Genomic DNA, 27,777 nt, shown 5'->3' on the forward strand with positions numbered 1-27,777 from the left:
TAACTTTTTTGTTATAGTAAAGAACTGGAAATTAAATAAGTACTCATCAGCTGGAGAATGGTTAAATAAATTTTAGTATATGAATGTAATGGGATGGTAGGTAATATAATAAGACAATTTCTTATTGCCCCATAAGAAATTACAAAAGTCCTTTTAGAGAAACCCAGGAAGATTTTTTTTTTTATAAACTGATAAAGAGTGAAATGGGAAAAACCAAGGATGACAATTAGTGACAACCACATTGTAAAGAAAAAGAACTTTGAAAGACTTAAGAATGCTGATCAGTCATGACTGGCGAGAAACATGGTAGCAACAGCAATCAGGCTTAAGTGACAGTGGGCTAGTAAGTGCCTGAGGTCAAATTTGAACTTGGGTCCTCCTGACTTGAGGACTGATGCTCTATCCCCTGTACCACCTAACTGCACCCTTAAAACTTTTCTTCCAGGTACAGAAGGTTGAAGAGACAGAAATCTGAACTGTTAACAAGGAAGCTGGCTACACCTTCTCTTTGATCAAAGTTGAGGGAAAGAAGGTCAACAGGTGTGTGCTAGCGTCTGTTGTTAGTCCACACTTTCAGCTCCCTAAAATTTCCCTGGTTCACCTCATAGCTCCAATCACCACTGTCCTAGAATAAAAGGTTCCATAGGGAAGGGAGGGCATGTTTCTCAAACACCTTAACTCGACCCTTTCCCCCCCTCCACCTACTCCAACCATGTGGCTCAAAGAGATAGATTCTATCTCTTACTCAGCATCCTATTTCAATGCCAAGTTCAAATATCATATCTCCTGAGACTTTTGGGTAAAACTCTGATGGCTGTAATAGGCCTCTTCCTCTAACATCCTGAAACCCCGTGACAATATTATTTATTATCCACTACAGAGTATTTTTTCTAAGCTCTGTAGTTGTTATTATTATTGTTTAGTTATTTTTAGTTGTGTCCGAATCTTCTTGACCTTTTGGGGGTTTCCTTGGCAAAGATACTGGAGTGGTTTGCCATTTCCTCCTTCGGCTCCTTTTACAGGTGAGGAAACTAAAGCAAACAGGGTAAGTGACTTGCCCAGGGTCACACTGCTAGTATGTCTGAGACTGGATTTGAGCTCAGGTCTTCCTGACTCCAGGGCAAGTATTCTATTCACTAAAAAACAGAATCCATATCCTCAAGGAGTTTATATTCTAATAGGAGAAGACAAAAATATAGACAATTATACAAGTGAATTACAGTCATAAAACAAAGTGCTATGAAAATTCTGAAGGAAAACAGATTGTGGCATATGAATACCTGGATGAATTATGAAGCAGAGTGAAGGGAGCAGAACCAGGAGAACCACATACATGATCACCACAGTGATGTAAAGGAAAACAGCTTTGAAAGACTTCAGAACTCTGATTGATGCAGTGACCAGTAGGACTTCAGAAGACAGGATAAAATATGTTTCCTATTTCCTGGCAAAGAAGCAATGGGCTGGAAATCAGAAAGAAATCTGTGTTTACAGACAGTGCATTGATTTGTTTTGTTTGACTATATTTATTAGTTAGAAGAAAGAGCTTCTTTTGGGAGATAAGGAAAGTTGGGAGGCATGAGAGTGTTGCAAAAGAAGAAAAAAGGGGAAAGAGCATTAATGATACATTAAAAAAAAACAGGAGAGAAGAAAGCTCAAAAAGAGCTGGGGTGGGCTATGCCTAATTCAGACTGTCTGGTGCTCCAGAGCCTCAGTTGGAAGGCCATCTATCAGTTAACAAAAGGTTTACTTATCCTTAGCATGGAAAGGTTACTCAGCAATTATACAACGCTGGTTTAGATAGATGTGATACCCCTCATCTCCATATGGAAATTTCTGGTCAGGGGGATGTGTTGGATGTAATAACTCATACAATTGTGGGGCATCCACCAAATCCTAAAAGCAACGACTCTTCGTGGGCTAGTCTCTAAATCCCCAGGTAATTGCCAAGCTGCCTCAAGAACTTAACCTTTAGCCACCCCTGGACCAGAGAAATGTCAAGAGTAGCTTCCCTAATTTTTGGGGGGACAGAATTATTCTAGCCTACATGGTGGTACTATTGTACCAACCAGGCAAGCAGCAGTGGTAGGGATAAAGGCAAGAGTAAGAACCTAGTTCAAACTTGAGGTAGAGACTCTGGAGAATTTTAGAGTTAGAGGAAGGAGAGAAATGAATCCAAAAGGAGGCAAGTAATGCTTTTAAAAGCACTTCACAGGGATGTAGTGAGTCAGTGTCAGAAAAGTGCTTTGAACTTGTTGAAAGGAAGGCCCACAAAATACACCCTGTTGTTATCCTCACAAAGAAATAATGAGCTTCTTTGACTTTAATGGAACTGGAAAACTGAGTTCTAGAGGCTAATAAAGCTACAGCTGTCTGAGGATAAGTTACCAGGCCCATCCAATCACCCTTTTCATGCACACAACTTGTAGCATTAACCCACTTTTTTCTTAAGCTTCATATTGTACTTTGACTTCTTTTAGGAGGGGATTAGTTTACTATTCTAGTGCCTGACAGTCTAAACATATATAACACACACATACACATATAAGTATGTAACATATATTATATACTTACCTCCTTGTGTGAGTTTAAATGGGCCATTATAGAAGACCTATTGCCTTTTATATTACTGGTCTGTCTGGTTCTTTTGCAAAACCCCCTCTAAGTACCATAATTGCTATTAAGAACTAGGATAATTTTAAAATGTTTAAAAGGGTAATCTGTATATAGTGCAAACAGTATACATATACAATATATAGTATACATATATCATATGTACACACATATACTCATATATATATATATGCTATGTGCATAAAAATTATATAAGGATATACACATATAAGAATATTTTCTCATTACTTCTGCCTAATTTTTTCCCTGAAAAGGGTAGTCTGTGTATCTTTATATAGATAGGTAGCTAACTATATAGAGATATAGTAGATATTGATATCTAAATCTTCAGAGATTACCTTTCTCCAAAAAGAACAATTGTCCTAGTTCCTAATAGCACTTATGGTACTTAGAGGGGGTTTAGAAAAGTGTCAGATAGACCAGTAACCCAAAAAGCAATAGCTCTTCTATTATGGCCTGTTTTAACTCACACAGTGGGAGGCTCAGGCCTAAAACCTAGCGGCTGGGACAAGAGATGGGGAGGGGGCAGAGAGTAGGGAAAAGGAGGTAAGGGCAGAAGTTTCTGTCTGTCAGTGAGTAGAGGGGTTATTTGTACACCAAAGGCTTCAGGCCACTTCAGGAGGAGGAAAGGGCATTAGTCATGATCCTCTGGAGAAGCTCGCCTAGCTCTTGGAGAGACACTGTGGTACAGTGGAGTCAGAGGACCTGAGTTCATATGCCAGCTCTGCTACTTCATGTGTAAATTCATTGGAATTCAGTTTTCTCATCTTTAAAATGAGTCAGTTGGGCTAGATGACTTCTAATGTCTGTTCTAGCTCTTAATTTATCATCCTATAACTTGGCAAACCTAGCTTCTCTATCACTTGTTCTAGTTGGTACCATATACGTGAGCTTCAGTTGCCTTCAGCCCGCAAGACTCACTGAGGCAGGTGAGAATTATTTATAATATGACCCATGGCCAAGGTCTCCTCTAAGGATTCTGGGCTTACATGACCTCGGTCAAATCCTGGAGGCCCGTATCCTGAAGGTGAGTTTCTTTCATTGGCTTTTTGCCTATACCCTGGAGATCTCCAAAATTAAATTCAGATAAACCTTGTTTTTATGTTTTCCCACATGTAGGGAATAGGATATCCATTTCCCACATAGGCAATTACCATAAAACTAATTTTCCTAAAGCACAGGTCTGACCATGTTAACCCCTTCAATGGCTCTTTATTATATTAATAAATATAAGCTCCCCTGTCTGACATTTGAAACTCTTCACCATGTGATTCCTTCCTGTAGTTCTGGTTTAACCCCCATCCCCAACATATTTCTCCCTTCCATGCACTTTATAGTCCATCTGTATTCTCACCCCTTGCTGCTTCTCATACAGGATGCTCCATCTCCCATCTCCTTGCCTTTGCATTCACCCTCTGTCCTCTATGCCTGGAATGCTCTCTTATGTCTGCCTCATAGACAATCTGGCTTCCTTTTAGATTCAGCTCAAATGCCATCTCCTTTCTAAGGCTTTTCTCAGTCTCCTCCTCCCTGCTTTTCTCCCCCTCTTAGACTCCCCTCACCCCTCCCCCAACCCTGGGCTACTGGTACCTTCCCATCTAAGACTGACTTCTGTCTCCTCTGTATTTATCTTGCATGTATCAATTTATGTGTATATGGTCTCTCCCATTAGAATTGAAAGCTTCTTCAGGTCAGAAACCATTTTTGCTTATTCTCTGTATTTCCAGCAATAAGCACAATTTCTAGCACATAGTAAGAGTTTAATAAATGCTCACTGATTCATTGATAGGATATTTGTTTATGGGATATAATCAAATTGGTTATCAATTTAAAATAAAGGATGTCCTATAATCAATAAGACTGGTTATGAGAATCCTTTGTTTTACCTATGACAGCACAGAAGCCCATGAAGAAATACAGGAATAGTAAGCATTCAACCTGTTGGACTTTGTCCAGAAGGTAACAATGTTTTTGTGAAACTTATTCACTTTACACCTGCTCTATTTGGGTAACTCATAGCAATGTCATGGAGGGTTGGCTTCCCATGTCATGGTTTTAGTTCCTTAGTTTTAATTTTTTTTTTAACAAGGAGGCTATATTCCCTCTCTAGATTACATACTATTGAGAAAATCTTTTCCCTTTAGGACGCTAGAGTAAAACTACCAAACTTAGTTACTCTTAATGTCTTGGGAATGCTAGAACTTGGGAATTCTTTAACTCAGCCACCAAAAAGGTAACCTAGCAGGCTGGAAACATCCATTCTCAAGATCACTAGTCTCTGATCTGTCCTTGGAAAAAAGAAATAAAATGGCAGAAGTGGGCACCCAGCAAGTAAGAATCCAGGAACTCCCCTATCAGGCTCACCTGGGCAATCATGGATTAATTACTATGTGTTTTTCCTGAAAGTCTCCATTCCCATTACCTTTCGATAAGGGAATGAAGAAATACCCTCTGTATTTCATTCTCAAAGTCAAAGAAAAATACAACTGAAAAAGGGATAAGTATTTTATAACTTGATTTATATCAGCTCTCAAAATATGAATTGTGAACTATTAACAACCATATGAAAGAATGGTTCCAAATCATCAATAATGAGAAATACAAATCAAAATAACTCCGAGTTTCATTTTTTTGCTCAACAAATTGGCAAGAATGACAAAATATGAAGAAATTGTAGAAAGATGGGCCCAATAAAATACTAGTGATGGAGCTGTAAATTGTTTCAGTTATTTTGGAAAGCCACTTGGAATTTTGAAAACAAAGTTCCTAAAATGTCCACACCTTCCACTTCAATATTCCACCGCTACTCACATACCTCAAAAGGGTCAACGACAAAAAGAAGGGCCCCCACAGACATAAAAACATGGCAGTGCTTTTTGTAGGAGGAAAGAACTAGAAACAAAGAAGCTTGCTGGCCAAGATACCAAACAGAAAGAAAGCCATAAGGAAGTAGGTGACCCTTGCCTATGCTTTTGTGAAGAAATAAGAGGCAAAGAAAAATGGTCAATCCTTTGAGAAGTTCTCCAAGAGCTATGGCCTTGGTGAAGACATTCAGACTAAAAAGGACTTAATCTGCTTTGTCAAAAGCCCTCAGTACATCAGACTGCAATAGCTATTTGAAAGTGCCATCAGCAGTTAACCAGTTCAACCAGGGTTTGTTTGTTAGTTTTATATTTTTAATCATTAGACAATTAGTCAACTGTTCGACAAGCAGAGACCTGAAACAAGTGAAGGAAAGAAACCAAAGTTGTTCTCTTAGACTGAGTCAAAAGCTTCAGACTAGGAGGGTAGGCCTACCAAGAGACCATCTGTCTTCAGTCTTCTTTATTGTTCCTACCTTGGTGGAAAACAAGAAAGCTCAGTTGGCAGTGAATGCATATGGTGTGGATCTCATGGAGCTGGTGTTCTTTCTACCTGCCTTGTACCAAAAAATGAGGACTCCTTACTGTATTATCAAAGGAAAGGCCAGATTGGGTAGTTTGATTCACAAAAAGACAGCATAGACAAGTTAATCCTGAAGACAAAGGAGCCCTGGCTAAGCTGGTAAAAGCTATCAAGACCAAATAACATAGGATGAAAAAAAGAGGATCAATTAGAAGAATTATCCCCCTGTCATTTTATTGCCAGGAGTTTACTTCTGAGCAGCTAGATTCTTTTGTTGGAGATTTTAAGGGACTAGGATAGAAGATGAGGTTAGTTGAACCTACAGCACAGATTGATAGATACCATCTCTTTTAAATGATGGGTAATTTGTTTCCATGGGAAGAAAAGATACTTGAAAATTGTTATTTTATAGGACAGCCTAAGAAAAAGTTGGATATTTTCTCAAATCTCATTTCCCTTCTCTTTATTTATGCTCTGAAATTTACCTGATTTTGCCAAGTATCAATTATAACTCTCTTGGTCAACTACAAAAGATTATTCAAGGTCTGAAATTGACATCTACATTTTTACTTAGTGGCTCTATTGAGTTTTCACATAATCTTGCAAATATCTGCTTTATCTCCTATAACTAGCCCATCAATATGAAGTGTTAGAACTTGGAAAAAAAAATAACATAGGATGAGACCCATCATCCTCATTGGGGTAGCAATCCTGGTTCCAAAGGCAGTGGCTCATATTGCCAAGCTAGAAAAGATAAAAGCTAAAGAACTTGCAATCAAACTGGGTTAAATGTGTCAGCTTGATTTTTCCCTACATAAAAATGGAAATTCCAACAACAAAAAAGAAATGATGAATAGAGAGGAAAGACTTATAGTAATTGATGTAAAATGAAGGAAGGAGAGCTAGGAAAACAATATCACAATGACAATAAAAATGTACACGAAAGCACAAAACAATTGAAGCTAAGTTCTTCAAAAATGTAATGCCCAAGCTTGGCTCAAAGAAGAGACATAAAAGGCTCTATGAGCGTGGGAGACCATGAGTGCAGAACATAGCATGTGATGTCAAACTCCTTTTAGTATGTTGATTAGTTTTGCTAAACAGTTTTTATTTCTCCTTTTTTTCTTTTTTACTATAAGACCCTCTTAGAAGGGGGAGGGAAGCAAGATGTATTGAGAAATGCAGATATCATTAAAAATATAACAATACAATGTATTTTTATAAAGTTGATTAGGGGATTCATTGATCAGGGGCTTTTCTAGTCCCCCTTAGAATATTTTTTGCAGGGAGGCAGTTGGGGTTAAGTGACTTTTCCAGGGTCACACAGCTAGTAAATATCAGAGGCCAGAGTTGAATTCAGGTCCTCCTGACTCCAGTGCCGGTGCTGTATCCACTGTGCCACCTAGCTGCCCTACGATAGCTTTTATAGGTGATGGAAGATTCCTACTGATATGGTTAATCTCCCATCTCCAATATTAAGAGCAGGGAGATGCTAAGTATTTGGCAGTGGAGGTGAGGGGCCCGGGAATCAATCAAGGAGTTTAAGCGTGGAGTATTGACACTTCCAATCAATGGCAGGGTGGTAGAGTTAAGCAGGAAAAAGGGCTTGGCAAGAGTCTATAGTAGAGACAGCCTATGTTCAGTGAGCGTCATCTCCTGGGTTAAGTCTATCAAAACAAAATTTGTTTAGATGCTAAGACTCTACACAATATTTCAGTGAATGTCTGTGCTGGGCTTATTCACTGCCAAGGTTAGGCTGACACAGCACTGGCAAGCAGAGCACATCCATGTTTCTGAGAGACAGTAGTTAAAAAGACACCAGGACATAAATTATCTGTTTATTGTGCTCCCCCTGCTCGCCTGTCCCCCCAGGTCCAGTTTTCAATAGCCGGATGAGTGATTCACTAGGTAACAAGCTGTGTGGAGGAAGGAAGGAACTGTAGCTAAAAAATCCTGAATTGCTAAGGAACTTTGGGAAAGATAAGATTTTCATGCTGGATCCCTGAGAGTGGTGCTCTGATCTTGGAAAAGGGTCAGATTATAAAATTTAAAAAATAAGAGGAATATAGGATGGGGAATGCCAAGTCAGCATAATGGGAGGAGTAAAGGGGCAGGGGAGAGGAGCAGGGCTCCACAAATTACTATCAGGCTGCAAGTAAGGCTAGTGAAATCATCATGCATGTGTAGGTCGCATTGCAATTTCTGAACAGCTAAATTATAGACCTGTCACGATTCATCCCTAGAGCAAAATTACTAGAGGGCTGCCTAGTGAAAGACAAATCCAGGATGGTTAGTGGAACCTCATTCAGTAAAGGAGGAAGATTGCAGCAGCTTCCCGGGCTCCGTAGCCAAAGGATGAACGTTGTTTACTGTAGACCTAGAGCCAAAATGTAACTGTCCAATACAACTACTGAAGTTTTAGGGGTGGGATCAATTTCCACAAGGCAGGATAACCAAGGGAGCATCTTACTAGATCCTGATTTGTGTGAATAACAAATCCCATGAGGTGGTCCCATTATTTGAATTCATGCTATTTAAAGCTAAAATTTTATGTAAAATATATAACAATTGGTTCTAGCCTACTGGAAATATGTAATAAAATTTTAAATAAGTATTTTTATCTTTGAATAATACAATCTAACAGAAAAGGATAGTAAAATGTATATTTGATTCAAGGTTATTACAAATTAGTAGATTAGAGAAAAATGTAAAAAAAATTACTAAATAATGTTATAGTTGTTTAAAATATTTTAATCCTGTAGGCTGAACTGTATTCTCTTTCTTTAAATCTTCATACATTTGCTGGAAAATGCAAAGAGTTTTATCCAAATCTTAGAGAATTTGCATGCTTTGTTTGATGTTAAGAGTTAGCATCCATACTATTTTGCTTTACAATTTTCACAGCTCAAAAGATAACTTCAAATTATTTGAAAACAGACTCCTTCATTTATATATCATCAACCTTTTTAAGCACTTGTTCATCTAAATGAAGATCATTTCTTTTGTCAATTCTTTTGAGTGCAAATCTAGCAATTCTGGGACATAGTAATTTTCTATTTATTCAAAACCAGAATTTCTTCTTTTTTAATTTAAAATTTTTTTAGCTATTTCTTCTAAGTCTGTTTGGGAGACAGAAAGCCTTCAAAATTACCATTTGTACTATCTGCATTCTCAACTGTATTGGCTGCCTCTTTGACAATTTTGACATTAATGCAATTGAACTTCAATTTTTAAAGCAATTGAGCCAAATAGCTTGTAGTAAGTTTCTTCACTATCCACTTGATTTTCATTTTCTTTCACTGCCTTAAATAAACTTAAAGCTTTTGTCTGAATCGATGCTATGACAAGAGGAATGTGTTTTTGATTGGGTCTTCAATCCATTTTGAGTAAAAGACACTCCATTTTTGCGATTGTAATACTCCCTTCTGTTCCTGGTATTTGCAAATCACAAAAAGCTATACAACACTGCCTTTCTCTTCTTTTTGTTTTCTACTTTGTATGATATAAAAATCAAAATATATGTGCTTATGCATTTGTTTTATATGTTTTATAATATTCTGTATCGTAGTTTTAGGCATTCTGATACATCATCTTTTGGGGAGTTACCATGATCTCATTCATGCAATTCAATTACATCAAATTTTTATTCTAATGTAATTTTTATACTGACAATGTTTCAACATGAAGAATTCTTCTTTTTGTTAATTGTGTTAATGATTCTGATTTTAAGAAATTAATGCAACTATTGGCAATATAGTACACAACTTGGCCACACATGATAATAGTCAAGTATAGATTGAAAACACAATGGTGTGTTAAAACCCTCAACTTACTGAACACATCACATGAATTGAATTGTTTCACATTAAACTTTATAATTTCATAATTCGTACTAAATTGAATTTGGCATTATTTGAACTTGCATTAACCTTGGTGTATTCCCCAGTTGATAAATGGTCAAAGGATATGAACAGGCAGTTTTCAGAGGAAGAAATTAAAGCTATCCACAGTCATATGAAAAATGCTCTAAATCACTGTTGATTAGAGAGATGCAAATCAAAACAACTCTGAGGTTCCACATCACACCTATCAGGTTGGCTAACATGACAAAACGGGAAGATGATAAATGTTGGAGAGGGTGTGGGAAGAGTTGGAACACTAATTTATTGGTGGTGGAGCTGTGAGCTGATCTAATCATTCTGGGGAGCAATTTGGAACTATGCTCAAAGGGCTACAAAAATGTGCATACCCTTTGCCCTAGCAATACTGCTTCTAGGACTGTATACCCAAGAGATCATAAGAATGGGAGAGGGTCCCACATGGACAAAAATATTTATAGCAACCCTCTTTGTGGTTATCAAAAGCTGGAAATTAAAGGGATGCCCATCAATTGGAGAATGGCTGAATAAATTATGGTATATGAATGTAATGGAATACTATTGTGCTATAAGAAATGATGAGCAGGAAGACCTCAGAGAGGCCTGGAAAGACTTATATGATCTGATGCTGAGCAAAAGGAGCAGAACTAGGAGAACTTTGTGCACAGCAGAGACCACAGTGTGCAAGAGTTTTTTCTGGTAGACTTGGAACTTCATTGAAATGCAAGGACCTAAAAAAATTCCCAGTGGTCTTTTAAGGCAAAATGCCTTCCATAACCAGAGAAAGAACTTAGGAATTCAATTGCAGAATGTAGCAGATCATTTTCTTTTGTTTTATGTTTTGGTTTGTTATATGATTTCTCCCATTCACTTTAATTCTTCTACACAATATGACTATAGTGAAAACGGATTTAATAGGAATATATGCATAGAACCTATATAAAATTGTATGCCATCTCGGGGAGGGAGGGGAAACAACAATCTAAGTTATATGGTAGTGATTGTGGACCACTGAAAATAAATAAAATTCATATAAAAAAAAAACAAACCTTGGTGTAGCTATACTAGGTAACCTCTGACCTAGAAGATACAGAGGGATGCAGAATCAGAGCTAGGACTAAGTGCTCAAGGAAGGCAGTCTAAGCTACAGTGAATAGAGAGGCTCAGTGGAGGATTTAAAAGAAAAAAATTTTGAACAGATCTCTGATTTCAGCTGTGTAGGGAACTCTATATAGAGAAATTCCCTGTATTGAGGAAGAGTAGTGCCTACTCTGCATTAAATAGAAGCAGAGAGTTTATAGTCATTATGTGCCATTGGCAGGCTTTCTTTTTCTATCCAGTTCTTCCTGACTGAAGCAGTCTAGGGCGCCTCTCATCATAGGCTCTTAATTCTTTTGTTAAATGTGCATAATTTTAGTGCCAGAAAATTCTACTCCATGGCACATATTTATTTTGAGACGTCATACCCCATGTTACAGTGAAAGGCTCCAGTGGATGTGGCAGTGCAATGTCTAGACCTTAAACAAATAAAAGTCACATCAACATCTTATCTTTTGCTGTCCCTGCTGTCTTTTGATAGAAAGGCTTGCTTCTGTGGAGTTGGATTCCCTTTGAATGAGATTATGGCCTATGCCAAAGCTTCAGCTTTCAAAGGAAACCTACTTCAGATCCCATGGGAGCTACTACTACCCTCTGGATCAACAATTTGGAAACTGTCTACAACGAGTTACCGGGAGCCTGTTGTGCACCCCCAGACTGAAGGCTAGAACTTTCCTCAGTTTACTTCTTGCATTTCTCAGTTTGATCTGCCATGTTCTTAGTAAGTGATATTCTTGGAATCATATTAATCCTTGAAAATTAATGATCATAACTATTGGCATTTGCCATGGACATTAAAATTGTTTTAATGTGTAGCTGGGGGCATTCCTTTATAAAAAAAATACATTTAATCATTAACTGCTAAATGACATTGCAAATAAAAAAAATCAGCACAAACATGTATATATGTTTATTTTTGCAGGAACTAAGAAAATGCTCATGGATATTTTCAGAGTGATTTTGGTGACAAGGGTTTTGCCTACTTTTCTATTTATTCTCAGTCTCCTTTGCAGGATGATCATTTGTGTCCCAGCCCCCTAAGTGTGGGCATCCTTTTAGGTGGTTGAACTAGGCTTTCTTCTCTACTCCCTTTATCTTACACAGTGATCAACTATGTTCTAAGTTGATGACTCCCAACTACATATATGCCCCTCACCTCTTTACCTCTCTGTCTGTTGGACATCACTTGACTAACCCATAGGCTTGTAAAATCAACACATTCAAAGCAGAATTACTATCTTTTCCCCTAAACTTGCTCTTTTTTTCTACATTCCCTATTTCTGTGGAGGGTAACCACTACCTTTCTGGTTACCCAGGTTTCTAAGAAAGGTCATTCTTGATTATTCCGTCCCCTATTTGATGATTTGCCAGTTTAGAGATTTTACCTTAACAGGTCTCAAATTTGCCCTCTTCTTCCACTTGTATCACAAGCACCATAATTCAAGGCCTCCTTAACTCTCCCCTGGACTGTTTACAATAGGAACCTAATTGGTCTCCCCGGCTCCAAGCTGTTCCCTTAACAACCCATCCTCTAGACAGCTACCAAATTGGTACTCCTAAAGCCTAGGTTTGCCCATACCATTCACTCCCCTCCTCAGATAGCTTCAGTGGCTCCTGAGGTAAAATACAATCTCTTATTTTAGCAAGGAGAGCCCTTCACTATCTGTATGTAAACTACCTTGGTAGGCCTATTGCCTGTTAACTTCTTTTACACACTTTATATTGCAGATAAATTGGCCTGATCGCTGTACCTCCTATACAACATCCCATTTCTCATCTCTGTGCTTCTGCCTGTGCTATCCTCCATTCCTGAAATGCAACCCTTTATTTCTGCCTTGCAAAATCCTTCAAAGCTCAAGTGCTACCTTCTGCTAAGTCCTTTCTGATTACCCCAGTTGTTAGTGCTGACTATTCCTCCTCCCCTTCCCATGAAATCACTGTGCATTTATTTTGTCTTGATTTAACTGGGTACATGTTGTTTTCCCCCAGCAAAATGCAAGTCCCTTGAGAACAAAGCCTGTAATTTTTATCTTGCTATTGTCAAAACCTAGAAGACAGTAGCTACTTAATAAATGTTCACTTGCATCAGATAAAAATCAATTTCCTTTGAATCTGAAATGCAGCTTTTTTTCCAATAGGCTTTTCAAAGCAAATATTAAATATACTGATGTCCTTGTTAATGTCCATCAACCAATTAGTGTCCAGGGAGGCGGTATGGTAAATGAGCAGCTGCATTAAGGAACAGAGCTCTGAGGGGGCAAGGTATGGTTAAAAAGTGGATATTAGCCAGTCATTAAGCAAGCATATCCTGTCACTGACTATAGGCTCTCTTCAGCCTTGTATATATGTGTACGTAATATAATATACAACATAGTAAGTGATTCTTTTGGTCCTGTTTACTATATCTATATATATATATATGTATACATACTACATACTGTATCTACATCTATGTACTATCTATGTATATACATGTACATATATGTACGCAGATACGTATTTGTAACTACATTTGCTATATAGTTAACAATAGTGTAGCTAACTGTAATTATATACTATAGTACTATACTACAGTTAACTCTACACCTACACACACACACACACATACACACACACACGTGTGCACAGACATGCACACACAGGAGCAGCTAGATGGTACAGTGGATAGAGTATAGGGCCTGGAATTGGAAAGCTTCATCTCCCTGAGTTCAAATCTGACCTCAGATACTTACTGTGTGACCCTAGGCAAGTCACTTAATCGTGTTTGCCTCAGTTTCTTCATCTGTAAAATGAGCTGGAAAAGAAAATGGCAAACCACTCCATTATCTCTGCCAAGGAAACTTCCAAAAGGGATCAGAGTTGGACATAACTGAAAACGACACGTGTGCTACATACATATTACATACAAGGGTACACACATCAGTATATAACTTGTTTGTATAGTTATTTGCACGTTGTTTCCCTTATCAAGTGCAAAGATGATCTTTTCTCTATATCACTAGCAATTAGGCACACAGCAGGTACTTAATAAATGTTGGACTGACTATACCCATTGGAACCAGACTAAATGTTACTTCTCTTTCTTATCTGGGTTTCATTCCCCTACTTTGCACCTCCTGACTGTCCTTGATGCAGAACTTGGCCATCTCTACTGGGACCTCAGCCCCACCATCTGGTGCCATCCAGGGGGATAGGAAACATGTATGTCTGAGACATACATAGACATAGAAGACATGGCATTCCAGTTGGGATGCTTTGATCAAATTGCTAACCTGGGAATCATTTTCGCATCTGTAGATTGAGGCTATTGAACTAGATGACCTCGAGATCTGTCATTTTTTTTTCTTTGTATATACTGTCTGTAGCACTGTCACAGAAACAGAATGAATGGGCAAGGGTCCCAGGAAATAATGACTTAAAGGAGGGGCGCCCCAAAATATGAAGGTCAAAAGTGCAACTGTCTCCACATTGGAGACTGTTTTTGCTATGCTACCTCCTCATAGATGAGCTCCTTGTGGTACTGAAGTCATTTAATCCCCTGAAACTGAACATACTATGTAGGTACATGTTATTTCCCTCCAATAAGATGTTGTAAAACCCCTGAGGGCTGGGATTGTTTCATTTTTTTGTCTTTTATTGTATATGCCTAATGTACATGATAGGTTTCTCCAAGTGTTAAAGGAAGCTGCTCTATCATGAACACAGAAGTTTTTGAGATATGCAGTAAATGAACACTGAATACAAACACACACCTTTTCCCTCTGCGCATCTGTATTTAACTAACATACTGCTAATTCTTTGTATTTCTTCTGCAGATCAACTAGAATTTCATTCAAAGTAGGGAAGAGGAACAAGGCCACAGGAACTGGTAGTCTGATACATGGTATGCCGTACTTGACACCACGGAGGATTTTACTTAAGAATCACTGCAATTAGGTGTGCTGATGACAAAGACAAGAGATAAAAGATACAGTAAGGTTAACTAGGATCTTTTATTGTCAGACTTTCTTTGAGCAAATATGTAATATTTCTTAAAGGCTGTGGTTTGTCGCAAAGGCTCAAAATGGCTTTCATTTATTCTCTTAATGCACAGATTCACTGCTGTTGATGCAAGTTTGCCTTATATTACAACTTTTCCATATAAAAATAAATGTCCCAAACCAGACAGTTTTCTGGTTATAATTGCAGATTTATTTACAGGTGTTTGTCAAGACCACTATTAAGAACTTGGGATAATGTATTTTTAAAAATTAAAACAACACAATATAATTTCATGCTCCTTTAAAAGATCTCTTCCATTTTACAAGAGTTCGATCTTTTCCCCAATCCCAACAGAGTTGTTTTGTAATCTCTGGCCAGAGTTTTATAAGCTAGTATCTTTTAGAGTAACATATTTAAAACTTTATAAACTAAAGATCCCACATGTATGGCATATGGTATTGAAAACTGCATTTCTGTATGAGGGTAATGTATAAATACAATGCTCTTCTCAGCTACCTATCTGTATATAACACAGCAGATACAGAATGCAGACTTGCTACATGTAAAAGAAAACTGTCAAAATGTGGTTTAGAAATACAGTAAAGACATAGGAAAATCTGGGATTCTGATTTATTAATAAAACTGCCTTATCAAGTAACCATAAAATTGAAACAACTATAACTCTGGACTATTAAAATGTACAGAAGGACTGTTTACACCATTGCACATCATTATTCCCTTTGCTTTGAATGCTCACGAGAAATGAAATAAAATTAGTTTCTATGACATGCATGCCTATGCAAGCACATCTACTCAGAAGAATAAACACAAGTTAAATGTCTGTGAAGAAGGCCGCCAGCAGCACTCCAAGTAGGACAGACGGTTCCGGTTCCCCTCCTTCTCCCTCATCCCCCAGATTCCTCACTGTACCACTAGCAAAGGAAGTCCGGCTGGGAGGTTAGTGCATAGTAGATGGATTAGCTTCCCCTCTTCCATGTTTTCTTAACTCTTCTGGATGGAAAGAAAGGCTTTCTCATCAGGAGCACAGTTAAGGTCAATTAGTGTTGGTTTACAAGGTGAAGGCACTTTTTGCCACCTCAATGGCAGCACACACACACGCACGCACACACATGTACACACACATATTTAAGGCATGTATCATCTAAAAGTAATAAAGCTTTGGAAATTTTGCAGACCATGAAGCTGACAGTTTAATACATGATTTTTAAAGTTGGCATTGGTAAGGACTTGTGGAGAAACCTGCCCTCTGCAAGGGTCTTCTACAATGTCCTGTGTAGCTTTGCTGATGGCTTGAATCAATCAGCACGTCAGAGCTCTTCGAGGCCAGAAGGTGATATGTCCAGATGTGAAAGTCCTGGTGATCAGCCCTGCTTTTCATCGGGAGCTCCCTTGACTTCCATGACTGCTCACAGACCGGGAGGTACTGTAGCGCTTCTTCACAATCATGCTGATATAAGCTTTCATCAATTTGGCCACGTCCACTACCTGTCCAATGAAACAAAGGAAGCCCAGACCAGATGAGTTTTCCATAATGCAGCAACACAACCAACCAACCATCCAAAGATCTCCCCTATCAAATGAACATTCCACTGCTTGTCATTTAACAAGAAACAGCAGGGGGTCGGGCCCAAGGGTTGGAATCACTGAGTCTGACTTAGCTCAGGCTTTGTATGGATTGTGGGAAAATCTTAGTTGCACATCATTAACATCTGTTGTCCTAAGCTAAGATGAAGGGAAAATCATGGTCACGTATGAATCATTCTTCCCACTTACTATCATATGAAACTAACCATTAAACATAAAAATTGAAATAGCAATATTATAGCCCCAATGATATCAAAATACATGGTAAACCATACCTGTTAATGTTAAAATCCCTATTTAGCTGAGCAATCAATTAATGTTCCAAGGACATCAACATACGTGTTTCTTTTTAACTTTCGACACTCTGCTTTAATAATAGTAATAAAAGCACATAGAGAAACAGTGACCCTGTGCAAATCATTTAACTTGAGTGCCCAGACAACTCTGATAAGACAAGTTACAGATAAGGTGGTGACTGTAGAGGGATGTCTACTCCCTGCACCCGTGAAATCATAGTTCCATAGTTTTTACTTTATATGTCTTCTTGTGAACACAATTATAATTTTCTTCTTGTTCTTTGCACTGCTTTCTCTACTCACAAAGTATATACTGAAAGCGATAAACTGTGGTTAACTAATGAGAGCTTAATGTTGCATTTATTTAAGATGAAATACATTTAAATACAATGACCTGGCCAATGCTAACCAAGAATTAATTGTTCCCCTTTTATTTCATCAAGGATGCTCATGATGTTTAACATTTATTGTCATCTCTTACCTCACTGGTTTCGAAAAGCAGTTCCCTCTCATCAACCACAATCTTGTATGTGTTTGCCAGGGGTGCTCCAAAGGACAGGATATGTTCATACTGGAACACCTCGAGAGGCCTGCCCTCTCCACGCTTGTACACAGATACTGCTTCAGCACTGACTCCCAGCCAGAGCTCTTGTGGAAAGCCACCTTCTTTGCACTATTGGAAAAGAGATAACACTATATATATATATATATACACACACACACACACACACGTATATAACTATATATACGTATATATGTTACTGATATAGTAGCATTTATTGAAATACTGTGATTCATTCACATAAGCTTGTTTGTACCACATTCTCTTCGGGGAAACTGAGAAGAGATGTGGTTTACAAGGGATACTGAACTAGCTATTTTGATGATATAGCCAGTTACATAAATTCAGTCAAAACAGCCAGTCAATTCAAAGTACTGACTCAAATGAATTTTTTTGGGGGGAGGGAGGCATGGTGGTGGTGTAAGTTGTGTTTTACTGAATTTAATAGTTATTTCAATTAAAAAAAATTAAAAAATTATTTTGGCAACAAAACTTGATTTGCCAAGATTTCCCCAGTGATCCAGGGAACCAAAACTGCTACTGGAAGGCAGGGCTTCTGGGAGAGTCCACTATTTTAATTAAGTTTTGCCAGAGATATTTGCTTAAAAGATTGTTCCTCAAACATAATGTCTACAGGCTAAAAGCACTGAAGGGCACTTCCCCAAATCATTTTACACTTGGTAGTTTGCCCCTTTCTTGAAATAAAAACTCTAAGCAGATCTAAGTAATATTTGTGCATAATATTTAACATGATGAAAAGCCTTATTCAAATTACCTTGTCATTAATAACCTGCTCAGTTTATAGTTTTAACATCTCTATAACTCCCTTATACAGATGTAAAAAATTAGTTTCCATCTGAAATATACTGGAGATAATGAAGAGTGGATATGCGCTAATGAGAACTGGATGTCCATGACCAGTAAGTTGTGAATACAAATTGGAAAGAGTACTTGAACCAGTAACTCACTTTTATATGCTATTTTTTTAGACTGCAATTAAAAGCTTAATAGTCTTACATGGGATAAGAGGTAATTAGGTAACACATTAATTTACCCTGATGATAAACCAGATGATCTAGGATGTTATTAAGACATTTTAATTCTGAATAACTTACTTTAATAAGATATTAAATGCCACTGAATTAATATTAATGATGAACTACAAGGCTGATGAGAAGAAAAAGAAGTCGAAATATTTAGAGGTAGGGTTTGGTTAAGTTTCTAAATAGTATGAGTACAGTGCAACTACTTGAAACTTCTAAGATGAAAATAATCAAATGTTATTTTAGTAAATATTTCTTCTCTTGTTCCTCATTAATTTGTTAGAAATAAGGAATCTGTTTTTTTTTTACTGAAGAAAAGCTTTTATCCAGATCCACTAAGTGTGTGGCAGACCAAACTCACACATGATTTATTTTAATCCACTCAAGTGTCATCCTTTATTAGTAGAATTTATTCTATTATCTTTGAATTACTCTTATTATGTTTCAAGTCCTTAGCTGCACATGATCCTATTCTATGCTCTCAAATAATCCTCAGTTATCTGTAAGTCTCACCACTCTAGTCCCCTTACCTCCACATCAAAAAGCGTAGACCCATATCCTGGCCACTCTTTAATCAAGGCCATGTATTTGGCCATGGCCTGTTCCTGATTCATTCCCTGTAGTTTTTTCCATTTGTCAATGACACTGGCTCGAGCAGATGAGACTTCTTCTTTAATCCACATATCCAACATTTGTTCTTCAATCTTTTGTCGGTTGACAGACCCCGTCCGGAAGCTTCTTCTCAGCGTTCCCTCTAAGAAGCTAGTACGCCTCTTCTCCATCCTCTCCAAAGGTGAGAAGGTTTTAGTTGACTGTGTAATTCGAGACTTGAGTCTCTGTAAAGGATAGACTTCCTCTAAGGCTGGGACAGCTGTATGCATTGTATAATCTCCCTGAAGGTACTGAAGCCTTAGGGCAGCAAGAACTTGAAGGTTTTCCTCAGGAGCTGGATAATGACCACGGATAACTGCTTCATGAGCCTAAACGGAATAAGAGGGCAACTTAAGAGGCCTTACATTCAACACTGACACATATTTAAGACATCTTTCACTTTATCCATTTGCTTGCTCTACACCAAGCTCTGGAGAACATTACTTTGTTAGCTCCAGAACTCCCTCCCTGGGGACTGTGCTGCTTTAACTGGGAAGCGCCTCTTAGGCCCCACTATATTCAGGATGGCCATCTGTCGTGTCAACAGCATGTAATTCCTCCATCCCTCTAGCTTTTAAACTCTGGAACTGTAATCAAGGTAACACTATCATTTCTACTGGAAATGTGTGTCCACTGAGTATCCTAAGGCTCCACTCACCACCTTCACTGAATTCCTTGACCAAAGCATCTTTCCCTGGACAAAACTTCCTTACACGAGTTGACTTTTCCTGTTAAAATATAAATTCCTTGAGGGCAGAGATCATCTCACATCTGAATTTACTTTGTTATGCTTTGGACTTGCTAAGTGTTTAGTGAGTGTTCCCTTTCATTCAGTTTAGCCACTAGATGGCACAGTGGAACACAGCACTGAGACTGAAGAAGATGTGTTCAAATCCAGCCTCAGATACTTCTGAGCAGTGTGATCTTGGCAAGTCACTTAACCTGTTTGCCTCAGCCTCCTCAATTGTAAAATGGGGACAATAACAGCACCTACATTACAGTGTTGTTGTGAGGATCAAATGAGACTATTTGTAAAGAGCTCAGCATAGTGCCTGGCACATAACAGGATAGAAATGCTTCTTCCCTTCCATTATTCATTTACTGATCAATAGTTTACTACAACTATCCCTCTATATAACAAATTAGCAAGGTTTCCCATTCTTTGCTAGGAAATGAAAACTATCTGAAAACACACACATACACTTTACCTGTTCAAACATAAATGCAAATTCCACACTGTCTTTTGGAACGTTATCTGTGTCCAAGAAACAGTAAAGTTTGAAGTAGAACTTCCAGGGCAGGTCGCCAACCTCTGATGTGGCAGTGAGCCTGCAAATACAAATCATAATACACAGGAGACTCCTTTACTTTGAAGCCTTCTTAATGCTTGTATATTTTTTACATGACAATCATCTCCTGATACACCTTCCTTAGGATCCTCTTTCCTAAAGAAAATTTGTCCAGCAAAACCAGCCAACATAGCAACATGCCATATTGTACTCATGCCTGGCACGTTCAGAATCCATAATGCTCCCTTCACCCCCCACCTTCCAATCCTGCTTTAAGAAGGAGTTTTTCCATTTGCTACTCTCTGGAATCAATATTTGATTTCTTTACTTTTAAATCAGTTTTACATGACTACCATTTCTATTTATGAGACAGATTTTATATATGCACATACAACTAAATGGTTCTGTGGAGAAGATCCCGGTGCTTGGAGTTAGGGAAATCTGCATTCTAACCTGGCCTTGGACACTTCCTAGCTATGTGACCCTGAGTGAGTCTCTGCTTCAGTTTCCTCAAATGTAACATGGGGATCACAATAGTACCAGCCTTTCAGGTTCACTGTGAAGATCAAATGAGATAATATGTGTGAAGTGCTCAACAGCACCAGGCACGTAGTAAGCTCTATGTAAGTGCTTCTTCCCTTCCCCTTCCTACTTCTTTACTTAGTAAGACTCTTGGGACACCCTGCATATGGCTTAGCAGACATTGCCCTCTCATACATTTAAGTTACTATAAGTTAGAACAGAATTTTTGTATTCTGTTAGAAGTTTTCAAAAAAAAAAAATACTTAAAAATTTTAGATAAATATTTCTTGAATATATACTACATATCTATTAGCATTCTGTTAGCTACTGAGTCAACAAAAGGACCAGTTACGTAAAACGGAGAAACTAAGACTATTTCTCCATTTCCTTTTCTTTTCTTCCCAACTTCTTAAAAAACAAAACACCTTAATGATGTGCCTTCGTACTTAAGCAGAGGGTTTGCATTTAGATAGCAGATGGAGTTTACTTGCTCTGAAGAAAGGACTTCTGATAAGTTATGAGTCTGATTCAAAAAACTACAGGTAAGAATATCTAAAATTCAGGTCAGGGAGGAGGGAAATATTAGTCTATTAAACATAGCTTCAAATCTAATTAATACAGAAAAACTAAAAATCAGATAATTACATAAAGAATGCTTAAGAACCAAGAGAAGCATCTGGATTGTAATAGAGAAGGATGTGTGGAAGGGCAAGGGAAGGAGAGGAGAATGGGACATACACGTGAAGACAAACATTTTAGAAGCCAGAAAGGCAGTGAAATGATGACCACCCAAGGACTGTTTCATTTTTGGCCTTTGTATATCCAAGTCCTAGCAATGCCTTGCACAGAGCACCTACTGACAGATGTCCAATTATCAGTCAAGGGAAACGGGAGTATTGACAGGCAGAAAGATTAAATAAAAAGCTATTCAAGGTTGCCTGATGTTCTGAAGGTCCTAAATGCTTACAGATTATTGAGAATTTTAACTGTATTTACTTTATATTTGAATGAGTCAATGTCTATTAAGAGATTAGAAAATTACTAGGCTGATTTAAGTTTCATCCATTCTAGGCCAGGCGTTCATAATCTTTTTCAGAAAGTTTTTAAATGCACAAAATATAACACATAGTATTATAAAGGAAACCAATCATATATTCAAGATATAATTATTCCCCCCATTCACTTTCACAAATCCCCTGAAACCTATCCATGGACATGAGTTTAAGAACTCTTCAGATGTTACTTCTATTAGTGGTTTATAAATTTAATATCTAAATAAACATAAACCAGAGAAGACTATGAAACAATTACTTCTGGAGTATTCCATTTGAGTTGTTTTGTGGGTTGTGGTAATGACAGTATAATTCCTGATTTAATTATTTTTGAACTTTACAAGATGAAGCTTAATGCTTTAGTTAGTTAGCTTCTAATAGAGTCCTTAACTTATAGAATCAAATAGGTAATTGTCAATCACAAGTACATTATTATATAGCCCTTACAAGAGATGTTACACTGTCTATTTGGGATACATTCCAATTCATAAGACTATATCCCTCCCCCCAACTCTTCCTCTATAGATCTTTCATATAAAATATTAAAGGTTGGTTATTAATATAAAATTAATATAAATTAATCATATTAATAAAATAATTATGGAATATATTAGTGTATTATATATTAATATAAATGATTGTTATAATTACATTAATGAAAATTAATATAAAAGTTGGTCATTAATATTGCCCTTTTTAATAGATTTCTATGTACTTTTAAAAGCTTTTATTGCAGTGTGCTTAGGTATATCATAAGAGTTGACTAAATGATAGAAGAAAGTTGGTAGCATTAACATTCCTTGGTTAAGAAAATAACTTCAAAAGATAATATATGGGAAAAATCTGAGTTAATACAAACTGGGAAACTTGCTTATTAGAGAAAAATAAAGAAAGCAGGAAAAAACTGTTATAATGTCTCTTAATAAAAATGTCAGTAAATCAATATTTTCCAAATAAAGGACATTTACCCTCCTATTTACTTTCTATATGATGCAAGTGTAGCTGTGTTTTATTTAATGACTAAGCAAATGGGATACAACCAACGAATCAGAAAAAGTAAGATAACACAGATCACTATACATGCTAGTTCATTTCAGAATCGCTTTTGTGGGACTTTCAGGAGACTTACTTTTCAAATTTGGCTAAGACATCAGCCACTATGGTCCTGCTTTCAATGGCTTTATCAGCAGTCCCATTGTACTCAAAGAGAGCAAACATGTTTCTGCTATCCTCCATGGCCAAACCTCTAATTAATTTTTCAACAACCTGAAACAAAAAAAATTCAGCTCATTAGTGTCTCTGAGTTCTCTAATTTGTTTTTTAATTTTTTGTTATAAGGGATCTTTGCTGGATATGGGAAAGGAGAGAAGCATTTTCAGAAATGAAGTTATTTTTTATTGTTGTTCAGTCGTTCAGTTACGTCTGAATCTTTGTGACCCTCATGGACTACAGCATGCCAGGCTTCCTCCACTCTCTCTCTCCCTAAGTCTGTCCAAGTTCATGCCCACTATTTCCATGACATAATCTCTCCATCTCATTCTCTGGTGTTCCCTTTTCCTTTTGCCTTCAATTTTCCCCAACATCAGGGTCTTTTCCAATGAGCCCAGTCTTCTCATTATGTGGTCAAAGTATTTAAGCTTCAGTGAATAATCTGAATTAATTTCTTCCAAATACTGACTGATTCAATCTCATTGCTGATCAAGGGACTCCCCAAAGTCTTCTCCAGTACATAATTCAAAAGGGTTGATTCTGTGGTGCTCAGATTTCCTTACAGTTCAGCTCTCGTGGTGTTCTCCCACTGTTTGCAAGAAGTGATGGGACCGACTGCAAAGATCTTAGTTTTTTTTGATCTTAAGCTTCAAAGCCAGCTTTTACCCTCTCCTTGTTCACCTTTATCAACAAGTTTCTTAATTATTCTTCACTTTTTACCATCACAGTGGTTTATTTTTTGCATATTTGAGATTGTTGATATTTTCACCTGGCAACCTTAATTTCAGCTTTTGCTTTATCCAGCCTGACATTTCGCATGATATACTCTGCATATAAGTTAAATAAATAAGGTGACAATATAGAGTGTTGGTATATTCCTCTCCCAATCTTAAACCACTCAGTGTTTCTGTTGTTTCTTGACCTGCATACAGTAGACAAGTAAGATGATCTGGTATCCCCATCTCTGAGAACTTGCCACATTTTGTTGTGATCCATATAGCTTTAGTGTAGTCAAGGAAGCAGAAATAGATGTTTTTCTGGAACTCCGCTATCTCCATCATTTAGCAAGTGCTGGCAATTTGGTCTTTGGTTCCTCTGCCTCTTTGAAAAACCAGCCTGCTGCTTCTGGTAATTCTAGGTTCACATACTGTTAAAGCCTAGATTGTAGAATCTTAAGTATAACCTTGCCAGCATGAGAAATTAGTGCAACTGTTTGGTAAACTGGACATTCTTTGGCATTGCCCTTCTTTAGGACTGAGATGTAAACTAATCTTTTCCAATCCATTGGTCACTGTTGAGTTTTCCAAATTTGCTGTGGCACTTCAACGGCTTTTAAACAGCTCAGCTGGAATCCCAACCCCTTCCAATAGCCTTATTGCTAGCACTTGACTTCATTTTCCAGGCTGTCTGGGTCTAGATCAATAACCACACCATCATGGTTATCAGTGATGTTACAACCTTTTATGTATAGCTTTGTGTATTCTTGCCATCTCTTCTACTCCTAAGCCTCTATCATTTTTGTCTTTTATCACGCATTTTTGCATGAATATTGTCTTGATATCTCATTTTCTTCAAGAGATCTCACCTCTGCCATTCTATGTTTTCTTCTATTTCTTTGCACTGCTCATTTAAGACAACTTTCTTATCTCTCCTCGCTGTTCTCTGGAGTTCTCTATTCAGTTGGGTGTATCTATTCCTCCTTCACCTTTCACTTTCGTTCTTTCCTCAGGTACCTGCAAAGCCTCATCACATAGACATATTGCTTCCTCACTCTTCTTTTTCTTTAGAAGTTTTTTGTTGCTGCCTCCTGTACAATATACCCCTGTACTGCTTTTCTCACTCTTTTACTGACTATGAAGTGTACTCCCTTTCTTCTCTTTACCTGCTTCCTAAGTTCTGAAACCATGATCAAACCAATCAAATCAAATCATGAAAAAAGCACATCTATCTATCCCTACTATGGCTTTACTCACTATCCTTGTAACTTTCTAAACCAAAATTCTTCCCTTAGCCATATTCCTGTTACAGAATGTCGTTCCTTAAGGGATGGGACTGTCTCTACGTTTAAATTTGTACCCCCAGTGCTTAGTACGTAATAACAACTTAAACTCTTCCTTCCTCTCTCCCTCCTATCCTTTTTTTCCTTCCCTTCTGAGGCAGCTGGTGGCACAATGAATACAGCACTTGGCCTGGAGTCAGGAAGATTACAAATTCAATGAGAGACTATGGAGGGCTGTCTATTACTTGCTAAATTTATTAACTTTAAGGAGTATTAGGAGTGACTTCAGAAGTTCCTTGCAGAACACTTTCTGTATGCTCAAAACCATCCTGGATTTTATATTGTTTCTATGCTTACTCTAAGAGTAAGTGGAAAATATGTCCATCAGCCCACACATTCTGTAGTTGTGGTCACTGAGATGACAAGCAAATATTTACATTTCTATGCAGATATGACATAATGAAGCTGAGTTACATTCTACAATATATCAGTACTACTTACTTCCTTTAAGATTACAGCAATTCAAATTCTGTAAGCTATTTATTGACCTGGAAGATTAATTTTGAGAACATATTTTGCTAAGAGTTTCAGAGAGACATTCTTTCTGTGTTGTCCTTATAGCTTTCTCCCTCCTTCAGATCTAATAAATATTTTGCTTTTGTGTGCATGTGGCTAACTTCAGGCACTTATTTCTAAATCTGTTTAACTGCCTATTTTCTGTGGATGTATGACAATTTTATATTTTAGAACTACACATGTTACAGTAACACAGTATAACAGGAAAACACCACAGAAGAATGTCTCACCTCTCCAGCTGTGGTATGAGAGTTGATGGTGATCTTGCAGGATCCTCCACCATGGCAATAAACAGTAGATGTCATTTCCTGCCTATTAATCAGGGCTTCTATTTCATCCCGGGAAGGCACAAACTCTCTGCATTTGGTTTTCTTAAGAGATTCATAAACGAAGGCAGCATACTTTTCCATTTCTGTTCCTGGAAACTGCTCTCGTATCCTAGGAGACAAACACTGGCCTTTAATTACAAGTTTTAAGGAAAAATCTTAACAGAAGAATTGGTAGCCTGTGTTCCTGCAGACTCACTAAAGACTGAACAGGTCAAAGGCCCTCTAGAGGCCACCAAAGCCAGCACAGTGACTCAGTGGCACTGGTCACTGTTTGCAGCATATGTCCATTTTATGTGGATTTTAGTTTAAACAAAAGAAAAGCAACCAAATGTTTAAAGGAGCACACTTTTTGCTGCCTGCTCACCTTTGAATCATGACACCCTTTAACACTGAGGCTCTCCTTCAAACACAAACCAAACAACTTTCACCCACATTAATATAAAGTAAAAACATGGATCAGATTTTTCTCTATGGAATATGAAATGCCAATTCATTTTTCTTATTAAGTGTCATAAGTATAGGTTACACTCATTGATATGATGTGTTGTCTCAAGACAGATGTAAGTATAAAAACTATCTCTCTCTGAGACTGTTCTTCTGCAATCTGCATCTTCTCACCCTGAGGCCCTGAACACTCTTAATTCCCTCCAATTGTTTAGGGTTTGACTCACCATCTCAGTGATTTGCCAATCCAAGATACCTCTCCCCTGGCCACCTTCCCTTATATAGGTTATTTCCCCTTATTAGAATGTAAACTCCTTGAGAGATGGACTTATCTTCTTTCTTTTTTTTGGTATTTCATATCCCAGGCACTTAACATGTTGCTTGGCACTGAGTAAGTACTTAATAAACGTGGGTTTGTCTTTTTTTTTTTTTTTTTTTAAAGTTATTCATTCAGGGAATCTCAGAGCCTTGCAAAAGGGAGCTTTTTCCGGGCTTTCCATCTCTTTAAATTCGAATAAATTACTGCATAAATGAAAATGATGCCTGCATTCAACTCTTATCCGGATGGGATCACACGGAGATAAAATGAAAAAGCACCTAATAACACTCTCCCTTTGTTCTCCCCACCACCATTTTAAATAAGACTTTTTCTGCCTTTACCTTTTCAGATGGAACTTTAGATACTTAAGAATCCCACGACTGGGCAGGAAGGTACAGCTCAGGCAAGTCAGAATCTGCCAGCTGTACAGATTCCCAACACTGCCTGGGTGGGGCACTTTGTTGGTCTGTTTGATAAGCTGACAATAGAGCTCATCTCGGAGAGGTCGAAGGTCATGTCCTGTCTGAAGGATGCCTTGAATAATAGGGATAGGATCTGACATAGACTCAAGTTGCTGGAGGGAATTGAATATCTTGATAGCTTCATCTTGAAGAGTTGTATAGCCTTTGTCTTTTAGCACTAGGAAAACAAAACAAAAAATAGGAATAGTTTTTAAAAAAAGTTTTGGGTGAATATATAAATTGAGCAGCAGACAAGTTATGTGGAAGGTGACAATAGGCCAAATAGTTGCAATGAAAAGCATGTTTGGTTTTACAGCTTGGGGTTATGGTTCAAAACCTGTCTCTGTGATTACTACCTGGTGACCTTGGGAAAGACACTTACTTTCTCTAACTCCCAATTTCCTCATATATAAGATGGGAGAATCAGACTAGATGGCCTCTGAAG

General features: G+C 37.6%; 1 protein-coding gene and 1 long non-coding RNA gene across 2 annotated transcripts in view; one reads left to right on the forward strand and one right to left on the reverse strand.

The window, feature by feature from the left end:
• Window positions 1-445: 445 nt before the first annotated feature.
• On the forward strand, window positions 446-15,181 carry LOC140501640 (uncharacterized). The gene is made up of 3 exons (XR_011966279.1): window positions 446-540; window positions 3,507-3,563; window positions 14,810-15,181. It is a non-coding gene; the product is annotated as an uncharacterized lncRNA (long non-coding RNA).
• The window catches only part of MYO10 (myosin X), a 254,020-nt gene continuing 241,210 nt past the window's right edge, over window positions 14,968-27,777 (reverse strand). The window contains exons 35-41 of the mRNA XM_072605464.1: window positions 27,213-27,510; window positions 26,010-26,217; window positions 23,125-23,261; window positions 20,341-20,461; window positions 19,012-19,461; window positions 17,358-17,549; window positions 14,968-16,481 (exon numbers count right to left, since the gene is read on the reverse strand). Of these exons, the coding sequence (XP_072461565.1) occupies window positions 16,371-16,481; window positions 17,358-17,549; window positions 19,012-19,461; window positions 20,341-20,461; window positions 23,125-23,261; window positions 26,010-26,217; window positions 27,213-27,510 (1,517 nt within the window). The 3' untranslated portion in view covers window positions 14,968-16,370. The remainder of the gene's footprint in view (window positions 16,482-17,357; window positions 17,550-19,011; window positions 19,462-20,340; window positions 20,462-23,124; window positions 23,262-26,009; window positions 26,218-27,212; window positions 27,511-27,777) is intronic.

This window comes from Notamacropus eugenii, chromosome 4 (assembly GCF_028372415.1).
Source record: "Notamacropus eugenii isolate mMacEug1 chromosome 4, mMacEug1.pri_v2, whole genome shotgun sequence".
NCBI lineage: Eukaryota > Metazoa > Chordata > Mammalia > Diprotodontia > Macropodidae > Notamacropus > Notamacropus eugenii.